This window comes from Schizosaccharomyces osmophilus, chromosome 2 (genome assembly GCF_027921745.1).
Source record: "Schizosaccharomyces osmophilus chromosome 2, complete sequence".
In the NCBI taxonomy this organism is placed as follows: domain Eukaryota; kingdom Fungi; phylum Ascomycota; class Schizosaccharomycetes; order Schizosaccharomycetales; family Schizosaccharomycetaceae; genus Schizosaccharomyces; species Schizosaccharomyces osmophilus.
This window is the reverse complement of record NC_079239.1, coordinates 1243985-1259633: the sequence shown is the minus strand read 5'-3', so window position 1 is coordinate 1259633 and position 15649 is coordinate 1243985. Positions and strand designations below refer to the sequence as shown.

At 36.4% G+C, this 15649-nt stretch overlaps 4 protein-coding genes and 3 non-coding genes across 7 annotated transcripts; 5 read left to right on the top strand and 2 right to left on the bottom strand.

The window, feature by feature from the left end:
• Positions 1-252: 252 nt before the first annotated feature.
• Positions 253-2562, top strand: mde6 (Muskelin-like protein; the record flags this gene model as incomplete). The annotated part of the gene is made up of 7 exons (XM_056181855.1): positions 253-494; positions 545-1118; positions 1165-1271; positions 1311-2051; positions 2093-2272; positions 2310-2419; positions 2441-2562. The coding sequence occupies 7 exons, from the start codon at positions 253-255 to the stop codon at positions 2560-2562; spliced, it is 2076 nt and encodes a 691-aa protein (XP_056037668.1).
• Positions 2563-3013: 451 nt separating this feature from the next.
• On the top strand, positions 3014-3085 carry SOMG_20177. The gene has a single exon. It is a non-coding gene; the product is annotated as a tRNA-Cys (tRNA).
• A 451-nt stretch (positions 3086-3536) lies between these two features.
• On the top strand, positions 3537-3609 carry SOMG_20176. Its single transcript has one exon. It is a non-coding gene; the product is annotated as a tRNA-Phe (tRNA).
• Positions 3610-5006: 1397 nt separating this feature from the next.
• Positions 5007-10388, top strand: ubr11 (ubiquitin-protein ligase E3 (UBR family) Ubr11; the record flags this gene model as incomplete). The annotated part of the gene is made up of 1 exon (XM_056181854.1): positions 5007-10388. The coding sequence occupies one exon, from the start codon at positions 5007-5009 to the stop codon at positions 10386-10388; it is 5382 nt and encodes a 1793-aa protein (XP_056037671.1).
• Positions 10389-10624: 236 nt separating this feature from the next.
• Positions 10625-11132, bottom strand: tca17 (TRAPP complex subunit 2-like Tca17; the record flags this gene model as incomplete). Its single annotated transcript, XM_056181853.1, has 2 exons — positions 10625-10765; positions 10827-11132. The coding sequence occupies 2 exons, from the start codon at positions 11130-11132 to the stop codon at positions 10625-10627; spliced, it is 447 nt and encodes a 148-aa protein (XP_056037670.1).
• A 1552-nt stretch (positions 11133-12684) lies between these two features.
• SOMG_20175 lies at positions 12685-12767 on the bottom strand. The gene is given in 2 exon segments: positions 12685-12720; positions 12730-12767. It is a non-coding gene; the product is annotated as a tRNA-Val (tRNA).
• A 424-nt stretch (positions 12768-13191) lies between these two features.
• On the top strand, positions 13192-15633 carry ppk3 (protein kinase domain and HEAT repeat protein Ppk3; the record flags this gene model as incomplete). Its single annotated transcript, XM_056181852.1, has 12 exons — positions 13192-13317; positions 13379-13519; positions 13570-13671; positions 13725-13859; positions 13898-13968; positions 14018-14126; positions 14180-14361; positions 14409-14494; positions 14537-14820; positions 14867-14995; positions 15035-15207; positions 15252-15633. 12 exons carry the CDS (start codon positions 13192-13194, stop codon positions 15631-15633), a joined length of 1920 nt encoding a protein of 639 aa, XP_056037935.1.
• Between the last annotated feature and the right edge of the window lie 16 nt (positions 15634-15649).

Here is a 15649-nt window from a genome sequence, read left to right as displayed (position 1 = left end):
TGGTTCGTTCATTTGGTGGTTGAGTAAACAACCTCAAAAAGACCGAAAATTCGTTGTTTTAATAAGTATACTTCTTTCTTTTGTAAAATAGAACAGTTTTCAAAAGTACCCATTTCCTAGGCATAAGAATTAATCGGCTGCACTTCGTAAATGCACTTCCTATGTTTGTTTACATTTGCGGTTGCAGAACTTACACAAAACCACTTGTTAGGTAGGTTCTTCCAAACAAGCCAGAATTTAGTACTTGATTTAATGGAAAAGAAAACTCTCCCTTATACTATTCATGATTGGTCTAGTTATTCTGGAAAATATCATCCGTACTATATTGCAAAACATGAACCTCGAAAAGTCGACAGCCGCTGGAGTTGCGCAAACTCAAAATTCTTTTCAAAATTAGATGTGCAGTACGTTCTGTTAAAATTAAAAGAACCGTGCGTGGTCACGGACATTTCGTTTGGAAAATACTGTGCACCGCATCTCTGTAACTTGAAAGAGTATGCTGAACTTAAATACCCAATCTTTAGTGCTTATTTTAACAATTTAGATTTGCTGTCTATGGAGGGAGAGATCAGTGGCATCTTCGACTACTTTTAAAAGCAGGTCTTACCAATGACTCAAATACAGAAGCCTTCATCCTTCAGTCGCAAAAAGAAAACCCAAGCCTTTTTCCATTCGTTTGTAAATATATCAAAATTGTTCCTTTACAGGCACACGCTCCTGAATTTAACCTTAGTATATGGTATGTTGAACTTCATGGATATAATGCTCCCCATTGTTTGTCGACGATTGAAAAACAACGAGTTAAGGAACTCGAAACAAAAGCAATAAAATATTTGCTTTCTTATTTTTTATATAAAGGCAACAGTCAGGTCTGTTCAGCTATTGCTCACCATTACCAAATTCCGTATATGCTTTCGCCATTAAACCTGCTTTACAATGCTATTTGCGAGTCAGGCGACTTGTGTAAAGCCATTATTTTATTTAAAGAGAAAGTCTGGAAGGAAATAAGTCAGAAATGGAGGAAGGAAGCGCAGCCAAAATTACTTGCTCAGGAGATATCTAAGCTCGGACGTGGATTTGGTTCTCGAAGTGGACACCAGATGGTTTATAATTCCCAAGTAAGTTTTCTTTATATATCCCCTTTTTTTAAGCTAAACAAAATAGGACAAGTGTATTTACCATTACGGTGGATGGGACGGAATTGAGACGTTTTCTGACTTTTGGAAATTCTCCGTCGAAACTCAAAGTTGGAGTCTCTTAGGATCTAACCAGTATGGTTGTAATTGATTTTATAATGCTAACCAATTAAGACCTCCAGGAAAACGTGTATGTCATCGAATGATATTAGATTCTTCGCGTCAATGTATTTATTTACTCGGTAACTATTTTGGCACTGCAGGAGGAAATCTTGTAAGCCCAGACGTCAAGCCAGATTTTTGGAAATACAATATAAAAGAAGGATTGTGGACTTGCTTGTCGAAAGACACGTCTTTAATGCTAGGTCCAATGGCTATCTTTGACCAGGCTATGGCCTTGAACGAAAAGGAGAATATACTGTATATCTGCGGAGGATGCAAATGGGATCCAGGGGACTTGGTTTTTGAGACCTTTTATTTATATTATGTAGATTATGGCATTTGGGAAAGAAAGGTTATTGCTTTTAAATCTTTGGATGCCAATATGAAATTGCTTACCGAAAGGATGGGCCACTGTATGGAATACGCAGTAGATGAAGGTCTTCTTTATATCTTCGGTGGGCAAACGCATGACCAACAATTTCTCGCAGACATGCATATCATTGACACTTCCACCTGGGAAGCACAAAGCTACGACTGGTCTCAACGTGACAAGGATTGTCCTTATCCGGCATTTTGTCAAAGGAGTTCACTTGATGAAGAAAACAAGAGGATTTTTGCTTTCTATGGATATGAGCAACGGGAGTATCACAAAATATTACAACCAAGTATATGGGCTTATTATATCGAACAGAAACAGTGGAAAAAGGTTATAGATATAAATGAAAAAATCGGTGATCCACATCCTTGTGCAAGGTAAGACCTATTTGCTCTAGGAAGGAGCTAATTTACGACAGGTTCGGTCATGCTTTGGCAGTCAATTGGGAAACTGGAACATTTTACATATCCGGAGGAAATGCTAGCTCCCATCCCTTAAAACCGATGAAACTGAAAGACTTTTGGAAACTCCAAATCAACGAAGAATGGGGTCAAGATACAATTTATGAACAGATCCTATTAGAACTGTACATTCAAAGGTAAGTCAATCGTAAAAACAAAAGTTAACATTGAAAGGTTTTACGAGCTAAAATATAAGGATCCAGTAGAGGCCGTATATTACCTACAAACTGAATTACAGCCAAAGTTTAAACAAAGTCAAACGTTTTGGGTTGGAATCATTACAGGTATTTTCAAAGATAAAATAGGATTCGAAGATTTAAGGAGACTTCGGATGGAAACTTTTGAAAAAATTTGTGACCTTCTTCCTCATTGTGAAGATGAAATAATACCAAGTGACACATTATTGAATATGGTTGAGCTATTCTAAAACTCATAAAATCAATTAACTAAACCGACATTGGAAACTTACGATGAACTGACTTCTTTCCATTTTGTTGTAACAACCAAGAGCGTTAACTGATGCCCGTACAAATAGCTGTAGTATAATTAAAGAGGCGAACAGTAATAAAATGCAATTGATTTACAGCATATGAGGATTTTATTCAAATTAGGTATTTGGAGTAAGCACTTATTTTTGAAAAGACGCGAAATCTTTAAAAGCCAAGAATGTACACCACAGTCTTTGATGAATGATGCAGGTGCGTATGGCACAATGCTTTACACCTATCCTCATCAAGGAAGTAATTTAAACAGAAGGCGTATCATATACATTCAAAACAATGCTTTCTAATTTCCATTATTTATTGTTTTGTATCGGGCTTCATTCAGCTTTACTATTTTAGCTATATATATTTTTTCTTTAGTTACCAATCAGACAAGGGTTCATAGCTCAGTGGTAGAGTGAGGGATTGCAGCTCCCCAGGTCACTGGTTCAAATCCGGTTGGGCCCTTAAGTTTTTGATTTTAAAATTCATTTTCTTATTTTTCTTTTATCTTTATTTTATTTTTTCGTAGTAAACAAATGCTGAGATTTTACTAAACCGAGTACAGGAAGCAAATTCAAAGGTTAGCTTTTGATATGGAATAGTGACATATGCATTTATTTTTAATTTCATTTTCCCAACCTTTTTTTCGGTTTCGTGTTCAATCCAGTCTCCATTTCGAAAACGTTCAAAACCAAATAAACAATTTATCTGGTCCTCATTCAAAATGTCATAAAATAGCAAGGTTTGAGAATAAAAAAAAAAAAAAAAAAAAAAAAAAACTCACCCTTATGAACTTAAGAAATCACCAACGCAATACTTTTTCATTCTAGCGTTAGGGATTCTTTTATTGCAACTGCATTTTTGAATTTATAAGTTTTACTATAGATTTTTCTGTATACTACACTGCTTAATGAAAGTCGCGGTGGTGTAGTTGGGAGCATGACAGACTGAAGATCTGTTGGTCACTGGTTCGATCCCGGTTCGTGACACTTTTTTTAACTTTTAAACTTTTCGTTTTGTCCTACAATGTTGAAGCAAACCAAGAAAGCTTGATAGAATATCTTTTTTTAAAAGCATTGTGAATTTTGTATTGATTAGTAGGAACAATCCAAAAATGATCAGTTTGTTTATAGAAGATTATATATCCTCGATATCACTTGATTAATTCTATTGCCGATAAAAACACTTTGAAAATTTCAACTGCACACTCAAGTCACATCGTTACCCAGCATAATACGTCTTTCCTACCTTGGTTAAGACGATTGTCATTTAGCCATAAAGAGTAAGGTCAAATAGGAAGCAAAAAAATTGAATTCGATAGCATATTTTGTGTAATTTCTATTGAATTTTATTTTGCGAAAAAGAGCGATAAGTTTTTTAAGACGATTGGATTAAGTTCAGCGATATCAGTGTATGCGCTCCTATACTTCCTTTAGTAGATACTAAGGAAAGTGGTAAATATACCTCAAATTTACACTTGGAAACTGTTGTACTGTACATCTATTGAGTAGTACCCAGTTACCTTTATTTTATTTTTATTTTTTTATATAGAAAAAGTACTTAAGCACTACTACTTAGGTCACTTTACTTTCCCCGACTTTTTGGATTTTGCAAGTTTCCTATTTCATACCTATTATACTTGTCGTTCATGACAGAACACAACCCTTCACAGCAGACTGCACCATCTACTCCGAGTCGGTTACAGAAGTATCTCTTGGAGAGTGCAGAAAGACACGCATATGATTCCAACGATGAGTCAAAGGCTCATCTTTTACAGGAAGTATATCAATCTTTGTTGAATTACGATGAAAACAATTGGAAATATTTCTTAAAAAATCAGCCACAGAGCATTACATCGAGTTTTTCTCTTTCAAATGCACAGCGAGCCGACCCCGAGTACTTTAATGAATTGCAAAACAAGGGTACTGGAAGTGAAGTTTGCGGTCATGTCTTTCGAGATGGCGAAGTTATCTATCGCTGCAAAACTTGCGGAGCTGACAGTACCTGTGTATTGTGCGCACCTTGCTTTCGTTCCACAAATCATGAGGGTCATGAAACGCACGTTTCTATATCAACTTCTTTCAGTGGCGTCTGTGATTGCGGAGATCCTGAGGCTTGGAAAGTTGACCTTCCCTGTAAAATTCATAGTCATTCAGAAATTAAAGATGACTCTTCTCCTGAAAAGTGCATCCCCTCTGAATTACAAAAATCCATTACTGAGACAGTTCGAATAGTACTTGATTTCGTGCTTGATGTTTTTTCTTGTTCATCTATCAATTTGAAAGCCCAACAGTCCATCGAAGGTATTTTGGCTGACGAGGAGGCGTCACGTTTAAGCACTGCTAAATATGGTGCTGTTGACAAGTCCTGTGATGTTTTCCGCGTAATGCTTTGGAATGACGAGTTTAATACGTTTGAGGGAGTTGTTCATTGTGTTCAACGTGCAGTGAATACTGCTAGCGAAAGCTTTGGTTTGCAAGTAGCTCAACGTGTAGATTCTATCGGTAGGTTTTCTATAAAAACTTCTACCTCTATTCAAGAGCTACTGAGAATTGCTAGGATTATTTCCAGCAATAATCTTGCAGTTAATGTTCGATCTGCTAGAGATTTCTTTCGCGAGGACGACTGCAGTACTTTATTACATTGGCTTGAGGATTTGTTAGACTCTCATGTATGCTATTTTCCAAATTACATCCAAACTGTCTTTTGCAATGAAATGTTGAAGCAGTGGTCTCCTGGTTTAGAGAAACCCACAGACCCGTCTTTGAATTTTAACAATCTTCCGTTGGAAATTGCGAACGATGATGACAGTGAAGATGAATTTTATGCTGCTGAGGAACTTTTGGGAGTTATTGCCAACCTTGAAAACAATAATATGCCTACCGACATTACCGCCATGGAAACCGAAGATAATGAAGCTGAGGCAGCAGAAACGGCTGAAATGGGGTTTAATCCAACTACTGGTCCTGAAAATGATGATGAAGATGATGAAAATGCTATTACTATGGATTCAGAAGCTGAGCGTGAGCTACTGAATGACTTAGATGACGAAAATGCTATAGACTCCCCGATGAATGACGTTAATGACGAACAAGAAGAAGAAGAGCAACAAGAAGAGGAAGGAGAGACTGGTGTTCAGGAACATAATGGTGCACAAGGCAATACCGACCAAACCACTCCAGAACAAGCTAGAACGCCTTTGCCTCCCCCACCGAATGCTGGTCAGACCGTGGTTACGATAAGACCAGAATTCAATCCCCAGCTATTAAATAACTTGCGCCAGATTATTACTGCACGTCGAAGGCCACGTCCCAATATGACTTTTCAGGTTCCCCTACAAAACTCATACTGGCAAAAACCTGATTCGTATAAACCTTCGAATTTTAAAGATGTAGCTGAGTCTCCTTATCTTACTCTTCGTTTGGATTATTTATTACTTTTTGACTTGAAGTTTTGGAAGGAATTGCGGACTCTACTATCACGACTTTACGTTGTTCCGTTTAATAGGAACTTGGCTTTCAAAAGGCTTATGGGTATACGATTTGCTATTCATTACAAACATCTTGCCACTGCATTCGTACTAGCTGATCGAGAACCAGACCGTTCAGTCATGTTCCTTTCTGTTCAGCTTTTTACCACTCCCAGCATTGCTGAGACCGTCGTTCAGGACTACGATTTGTTAACTGATATAAATTCTGCAGCGGTTTCTCTTCTTGTACAGCCAAGTGCTGGTGATACCGAAGGGGTGCAAAAGATAAAATTAAACGAGCAAGTTTTAAAGAGCCGTCGAACATTTAATCTTTTCCATGACTTGAAGTACTTGCTTCAAGTTCCTCAAGTTAAGAAATTGGTCACTAAGGATTCTCGTTATATCCACCAATGGGTTGACTTGTTACGCGTTTTTCAAGGTAACTCTCCTCAAAAACGTGCTACACACTCACATGTTCAGTGGGATATTACACGTTTAAAAAACATTTTTCTTTTGCTCAGATTGGCAGAATTAAGCGAGCAAGTGGCTTCTTGTTATGCAACTGCAACAAGCAATGATTTGCTTCAAGCTATTCAAGTTTTGGTAAAAGCGATTGTTGATCCTAAAGATGATGTTTCCGATCCCCGTGAACCACTGGATTGCATTCCTAATGGTTCATATGATTCTCGGCTTCCTCTTAAACCTTTCTCTGTTTCAGTCGACCCTATAAGCCTTAATCATCCTCTACATTGGGCTTTGGCGACGGTGCTCTCTAATTGTGATTCAGAAATTTTGGATTTATTTGATCAGGGTACCTTTTTTGCATTGATTGATCATCCTTTAAGAGTCGTTGCTTTCCTGATGCAGGTAGATGCCAACCTTTGGGTTCGAAATGGGCATAATCTCTTGCTTACTACTCGTTTCTATCGTCAGCTCTATGTGTATCTTCAAGATTTTCGTGAACCCTTCCCAGGAAACAGAGAATATACTTTTGACAAAGACATACTTTTAATACAGAAAGTACTTTCGGAAGTCAATCCAGATGCAGGTATGAAGGCTATACTACAAAGGTTTGAGTTTACCGATTGGGTCCTTGATAGAAAATTTAGTGAACATGAACATTACGATTCCGAGAAAATACCTAAACTTCTTGGATCATTGTTGAAATTTATGATTACTTTAACAACCGAACGAGAAAGCTTATTGAAAATGAGTATTCAAGACACAATTCGCGTTAGATTAGCCCACGAATTATGTTTTGGACCTTTGGCTTATTCGGCACTCATATACAAGATTTCAAACAATTTAGTTGAAGACTCATCATTTGATTCAATTAGAGAAGAAATGACTAACTATAAACCACCTGATGGTCTTCACGATTTCGGTTTATATACACTCAAGGATGAATACTTTGACTTAATAAATCCTTATAGTTCTTACTATTCTAAAAATGAAAGGGAAGAGGCCGAGGCTGTTCTGAAGAAACGCTTGTCTGATAAATATAGCGTCCCCTTGGAGGCTGCCGTTATTGAACCCAATTTTAAGCTTCTTGAGAAGAACGGTCAAGATATTTTCTTTGCACTAGTAAACTCTGATGTTTTTTACCTAACCCTTCTTCGCTCTCTGGAATATGCTCTTCTTATTTTAAATAAACACGAAAATGTGGACGTTAGTGAAACCATTATTAACGAAACTCTTCAACTTTGTTTAGTTGCCTCTAGAATCAACGACTTTACCGGCTCTACGACGTTTTACACGAAGCATTGTCTTGGACAGCCAATTTCTACGGATAATCAAGAAAGCGATCATTCAAGCTATTGTTTGGCCGAGTTGTGCCTTGACATCATTAATTCTTCCAAATTAAAATCATTACATCCAAAGGCCAATCACTTTTTGAATATTTTGAAAAGATCTGACACTACTACTTGCGCTAGTATCTTACAACATACTCGGGTAATTCCTGAAGGGTCGAGAGTTGAGCAGCCAGCTATGGATGAAGCAAAGAGCGTGGAAGAGAAAAAGCGGATTGCACTGGAAAAACAGAAAAACATAATGCAGCAATTCCGAGCACAACAAGCCTCCTTTATGGCACAAAATACGGATTTTAACATTGATGATGAGGATGAGTTTGCGGATACGTATGGACAACCATTCAAACAACATGAACATTTGCGTGGAAATTGCTTGTTGTGCCAAGAAAGTTGTAATGAAGAAGCACCATATGGAATGCTAGGCACCATTAATAAAAGCAGCTTTTTAAGAGAGACAGCGAATACAAAGCATATTCTTCAAGAGTTACTTACCATACCTTCTAATTTTAACGCCCAACTGCCTGACCGTCCATTTGGCGAAAAAGCTGAAAAAGTTGCTTTACATGAAACAAAGACTCGCATTTTAGGAGCGTATCCCGTGAATCATAATTTTGAAGGTATTTATGTCTCTAGTTGTGGTCATCTTATGCACACTCAGTGTTTTGACACATATGCCAACTCAAGGCTCCTCAGAAGAAGTGATCCTTCCACGTATATAAATGACAAGCATAAAACCACTCCTGCAACTCGGTATTTTATGTGCCCTCTTTGTGGCTATTTATCAAATGTAATAATTCCTACTGCTCATACACCTAGACTCTGTCTTCGTCTTAACGACTTTGGTGCCGATAAAGATATGGAAGCATTCTTAAGTAGTTTTTCTGTCAAAGATAGTGAAAGCTTTGAATATCATATGACTTCCACAAGCAGTGACATTGTAAGAAAAGCTGCTGAGAGTTCTTTGAACCGTCCTTGGATTAACACAAGTCAAAGTGCTGTCATACCGAAGGAGGAAAACCTTATGGGCGATAATCAGGACGCTTTACGACGCTATTTCTCTGTTATGGAATTCTCGGCGTCAAAACTTAATGGTGGTAATTCATCAAAGGGAAGCTTGCCAGATGAATTGTTGGATTCGTTGAGCTATAGCCTTGCTTCAGTAGAAGTCATTTACCGTGGTACACCTACTAGTCAAAGTCATGAAGCTCCAATCTGGATAAGCGATATCGGTTCCATCAATTCAGCATTTCTCTTATCATTTGCTGAAACGGTCATGAAAAGCTTATGCTATAAGGTTGCTAGTTCTGATGCTACGGCTTCTGACTTCATTAAAACCCAGAATCGTCAGCTTTGTAAACTGTTTTACGGGAAATCCGATATTAAGGAACGTATGCTCCAAAATCCGGATAGTTTTGAAGCGGGCTGTTTTAAACCTTTACTTTCTTCAGATGTATTCAATGAGTATGTTAAAACTATTGCTCTAATGATTATAAATGAGAAGCAGAGTCGCATTTTCTATTACACAGGACTTTACTATGTTGCTAATATTTGCAAAATTGTGGTCGAGACTAGCTCCTGTGTGGAGCAAATAGATACTTTTGGCGAACCTTCGCTTGAGTATAGCGATACTGCTAAGAGTGCATTCTATCATTTCTGTAGTCATGTATTCCGTGCTTGCGGCTATGAAGCGAAGTGCCACATCTTAGAAAGCAACGTTGCTCTTTTGAATTTATTGACACTGGTTGAGAAGTTTATGCTCCCATTTTTAAGAAGAGTCTCTTTGGTTTATTACAGTCTTTTGAATGTCTATTTTGAGGATTCTGGTGATGGCACGTTTAATGAAAAGACCGAACTTACGCAACTTTGTGAGCTTATGGAGCTTCCTACTTTGGATGAAGTATACACAAGCTTAGGAAGTCAACAGTCCCCAGAACAAATGCAGATTATCGATGGCTGGTGCCAACATTTTGCTGAAAACAACACATCGATTGGTAAGCCAAGACTGGAATATCCTGGCGTATATGAACTTTTGAAGCTTCCATCTAGGCTGGAAAATTTGATGGATATAATGCAAGAATCTATTTGCTGCATGTGTCATAAAACTCCAATTTTACCAGCGGTGTGTTTGCAATGTGGAAGTGTGGTTTGTTTTAGCGCTCGCCAAACTACTACTGCAGCACAAAGACAGCCTGGTGAGTGTAATGTTCACTCCAGAGAATGCTCTGATGGCATAGGTATTTACTTTTTAATTAAAATGTGTGGAATTCTATTTCTAGACGGAATTAGTGGTGCCGGTATGGTCGTGCCTGCCCCATATTTAGACATCCATGGGGAAACCGATTTTCGATTAATCCGAGGATGTCCTCAATTTTTAAGCCAAAAACGTTACGACCATGCAGTTCGAAATGCTTGGCTGCGACAAATGGTCTTATCATTGATTACCCGCTCTGGAGATTCAGGCTCATTGCAGGTTTATGATATGGCTTGAAGATAAAAGGTATAATGGATCTTGCTTTTTTTTTAGTTTATATTATTACCATTACTTATTACTTAGAAAGTTAAAGTTATGTGATAATTAAGTTAAGTTAATAACACGAAATAGAATGATGTACATATAGTTTTATGAAAAAAGTGTTTCTTGCTGATTCAAACTGCATCCTGGACGTATTAAGCATTTAAAAAGAAAGAGAAACAAAAGTGGCTTCAATTTAATTCATATAAGACTTATTGATTGTTCCAGTCTAAACTCAACTGCTGTAACGTCTCATTAAAATAAAGGGATTGCTTAAGAGTGTCGGGAGTCAGTTCCAGGGAAAATGGATTGCATACAGCATGAGTATGAATAGTATAAATTCTCCGAAGAAGCTAAGTTAGCGTGTTAGTAACAGATCACAAGTGAAAGCATTGTTTATTGATTTCTTCTTACCTGTCGGATTTCTGATTCGCGCACTACGAAATCAGATGAACGAACTGCCAAAATGAACTTCACATTAGTGTTGCTGCAAAAAGCATATGTACTTATATCCTCTTCTACTCCCAATAATCCCAAGAAACAATCATTGGAAGTCCTTTCTGGATTTTGAACCAAATCTTGAATAACGTCCAGACTTAGCTCGCTCAAATATTGGTACTTTGATAATAATGACTTTTCTAGAGAGTCAAAAACTTCCAGATACAATTGCTCATTTTTAGGTCCTGCAATGGCCAAAAAAACCAGTCTTAGTTTAACCATTTGTGAAAGGACAGAGGCGTACAATTAGTTAGGTAGAGTGAAGAAAACGAGTTGATGATAATCGTATCGCTTTCTTTATATAAAAAGTCTCTCAATGAATATAAAAAGAATATACAATCGTATATTTACTTAACTAAACATTTCGATTGACTACACTAGCTTTGGTGCTCCATAGTTTGAGTCAAAGTTTGAGAGAATGTAGTGCATAGATAGACCAACTAAATGGAGTTTATGCTTAATAATAATAATTTAAATGGAATACTTTATCGTTCATTATCCTTCTTGCTCTACTGCTGGGTATGATAATAACTAAAAGCATATGCTCAAAACTTAAGATTTAACCAGTATTAGAACAATAAAAACAATTTAGCAAATTATATTATAGCATATGAGCGTATGTATTTGTAAACAATATTACCTTTATAAATATAAGCATATTGTTATATATTGCAAATCCACTTATAATTTTTAAATTCGTGTCTGTCACAGGATGGATCTCACTTGTTATGAGAATAAGTATTCAGTGGAAAAGATGCAAGTAATAACAATTCATAAAATTGTATATTTGACTTATAGATTGGATGCGTTTGTACTATAGAAAGATAGTAATAGCTTCCAGGGATCTGATTCACTAAGTAAGTTGTATGAACAATTTTATTTAGCTAGATCAGTCAAATCTTCCAATCTGAAGATTTGCCAGGTAATTTACATTTTTTATAATTTGTAACAAAGTCTTTGTCTAATAGTATTTTCTTTGTCTTCTTTCAACTCTTTGTTTCAAGAGTTTCTTTGTTTATTCATTACTTTCATGAATCCTTATTGTTATACAATAATAATATCAAGATATTAGTAATATCGTATACCAGTTATGACAGTGTCACAGGACGAATCTCACTTGTTATGAGAATAAGTATTCAGTGGAAAAGATGTAAGTAATAACAATTCATAAAATTGTATATTTGACTTATAGATTGGATGCGTTTGTACTATAGAAAAATAGTAATAGCTTCCAGGGATCTGATTCGCTAAGTAAGTTGTATGAACAATTTTATTTAGCTAGATCAGTCAAATCTTCCAATCTGGAGATTTGCCAGGTAATTTGCATTTTTTATAATTTGTAACAAAGTCTTTGTCTAATAGTATTTTCTTTGTTTATTCATTACATTCACGAATCCTTATTTTTATACAATAATATTATCAAGATATTAGTAATATCGTATACCAGTTATGACAATTCGAAAATTGTACTATAATGATACAAAAGAGTATTACAATTTCTAAGCAACGGAAGATGCAGGAATTTAAAGAGAAAAAGGCAAAAGGATGAATTACTGAACTTAATTTAGAAAGCTATAGAAGCCGAGCATAGGAGAATCGACAGGTTTGGCTCAATAAGTTTGGTAGCCATACAATCATACAACGTATAAACATGGCTACGACAGTTACAAAACATACCTCTCTTTTCGTGCAATTCGATTAATAAATAAATTTAATAAATTGCTCGAATATAACCTTCCATTCGGGTACAACCTTAAAAAAAAAACGAAGGCTATGACCGTGCCAAGACTCGAACTTGGGACCGTCTGCGAACATTTAATGTTAAGCAGAAATTATAACCATCTAAACCACACGGCCTTCGTTACTACGAAAGGATAATAAAAAATATATATCAATTATAAAAATGTAAAATATTCAGCTAGCGATATTACACGATAGGGATTGTTTTACCTAAAAATATTGATTTTAAAGATTGAAGATTACAGGTAATCACTATTTGGCCTTGTGGCTTTCTATGAGTTGGTTTCTAAGGTATTCACATCTGCAAACACCCTCATAGTACTTTGCGAGTAAGGTAGCTAGGACACTCACTACCTTTGAAGCCTTTCAAAGCTGCCTAATCATATTATTTCAAAGGTGGTTTAAGAAATTATACATTTTTGAGTCTGCTTCATTTACGTCTTTTCAAATTGCTATTTCCCAAAAACGTAGAATCTGCGTTACTTGAATCTTTTTCAAAGCTTACTTACGTCTGAATTCTGTAGAGCATTAATATATTCAAATGGATTTCTTAAAATCTGCAGCATCACTCATTTCAAAGGCAAACTTTATGTTTCCTTATGATTTAGATCAGAAAGTACCATTGGCGATAGGATCGTTGTGGACTCTACATAACGGAAGAATAAAGGTATACATGCTGATAATCATAAGAGTTATTATATTTGCCCATACTTACACATATCATTTAGCAAACGGGTGAACAGTGCAGCATCTTTTCTATTCCAATTGCAGCAAATCCCGAGTTGGTAAAGCTTACTGAACAATCCGCTGATCAGCTCAAAGTTATCCGGCATCCTTGCATAATAAAAATACTGGCAACTTATAAGGATGTATGTCCATACATGGTAAAACTCATTTACTAATCTACTTTTTGACTTAGTCTACTACACTTTACATAGCTACTGAAGTTGTCCGACCATTAATAGATGAGTTGAGTTCATCTAATAATTACCATAAAATATGCGGTTTATGGAGAGTAGCTGTATGTTGGCGAAAAAGGCACTGTTGGAGCTAATTGCTAACCTTCATTCACAGTCTGCGTTGTTTTTCCTTGAGGAACAAAATTTAATTCATGGAAATGTTCAGCTGTCTTCTATTTATCTTAATGAAAGTTACGAATGGGTATTGGGTGACTTTTTTCTAGCTGGCTCTAATCCTAATACCTTCAAAGTACGTATTTTTTTTCTGTACAGGCCTAACGGGATTAGAAAAACTTTCAAATACTAAATCCCTTCAACTCATTAGCCTCTTCCGGTGTGAGGGATCTTGTTTTACACCGGTAAGTTCTATCAAAAATCTTCGCTGATTTGGCATTAACTTGTGTATAGAGAATTTTCACAAGTAGATTGCATCGAGTTTACTTATCTGGTCTACCAAGTTTTTAATTCAACTAATACTAAAGCTGTTGACCTTAACCAAAGAGAGAATATCCCTGCTGTAAGTATTCCGTTCATACGTTACGCACGATAAACAATATCTGACGAATACAGAGTATACACAACTCATTAAAAAAATTGGTTTCACAGGATTCCAAACAAAGAATTAGTATATCTGAATTTTTACGACTGGGTGAAAGACCTGGTGGGTTTTTTCGGTCCAATTTTATCGTCCTGGTGGACATGATAAATAAAATGCAAATCCAGGATCCAGCTGATTGTCAAAAGCTTTTTGAGTATGTGTTTTACGTGCTTACGCATTGTTTACTTATTGTTTTTACAGATTACTAAAAACCAATTTAACTTTCCTATCTCCAAATTATCTTCAAAAAAAAGTCTTGCCTGTGATTTTTTTGAGCCTGAAGTCAGGTATGAAGACATCGTTGATTTTGCGGCTAGCTAATGTTTTAGGTACATCTACTAGTGCTTCAGAACTTTTATTTTCAATAGCATTTACTATAAAAGATAATAAGGATTTTGAAAAAGATTTTGGAATCCCTCTTTTATCATGCCTGAAAACTGCAAATAATCGAGTACGGTCCTTGCTAGTGGATGCGCTGTATAAGCATAACGATTTTCTGCCGCCAACCTTAACAAGTGATGATGCTTTTCTATTATATTGCAACTTTGTCAGGCTTGATGATCCAAAACTGAAGTTCTCAGCAATTTTGCTTTATTCCGCCATAGCATCGAAAGTAAGCAGCCAGATTATATAACATTATCTTTCTAACTTTGTGACAGATTTCTAAGAAGGCATTGAATAACGACCTATTGCGCACACTTGCCCTATTACAGAATGATGCTCAACCGTCCATTAGGATCAATTCAATCATATGCCTTGGAAAGATTTCGGAATACTTGGACCAACACGTAAGGGTTTCATGGATGAAAGATGTCTAATTTAAATAGATTCGAACACGTGTTTTAGTAGCCGCATTGTCTAAATCACTGAAAGATCCTATTGCTGATGCCCGAAAAGCTACTTTGGATGTTATGTTAGCCACAGCTGCCTATTTTTCAGCAAAGGAACTGGCCACAAAGTTCCTTCCATGCATAGTACCTTTATTGGTCGATGATAATGAGTATGGAACTAAATAAGTTAGATCGTTTATTAACCATACTGTAGGTCTTTACGTATATCATCCGAAGAAGTCACTCAGAAATTCCTAAACCGAATCAAAGATTTTAATGAGGGAGAAGAAGAAACATCAGTTGAAGTTCCTAGCAAGTCGTTTCTTAACATCTTCTTCCGTCCGGCTTCCACACCTCGACCAAAAGAAAATAACGCCAATCAATTTGAAGGAATTCCTAAAAATCAAGGTTCTTTTGACAGTGAAAAGACAAAAAGGAGCTCTGCAAATACTATTCTTTCTCTTGAGAGATCTGATGCTGCTCCCTCAGACGTCGAAACCGAGGATCAACTTGATGAAGAGTGGATGCAAGAATGGGACGACAATGACAACGTAGAAGAGGAATTAAACAACGAAGTTAATAATTGGGGATTATAAGGCTAGTCATTTCCTT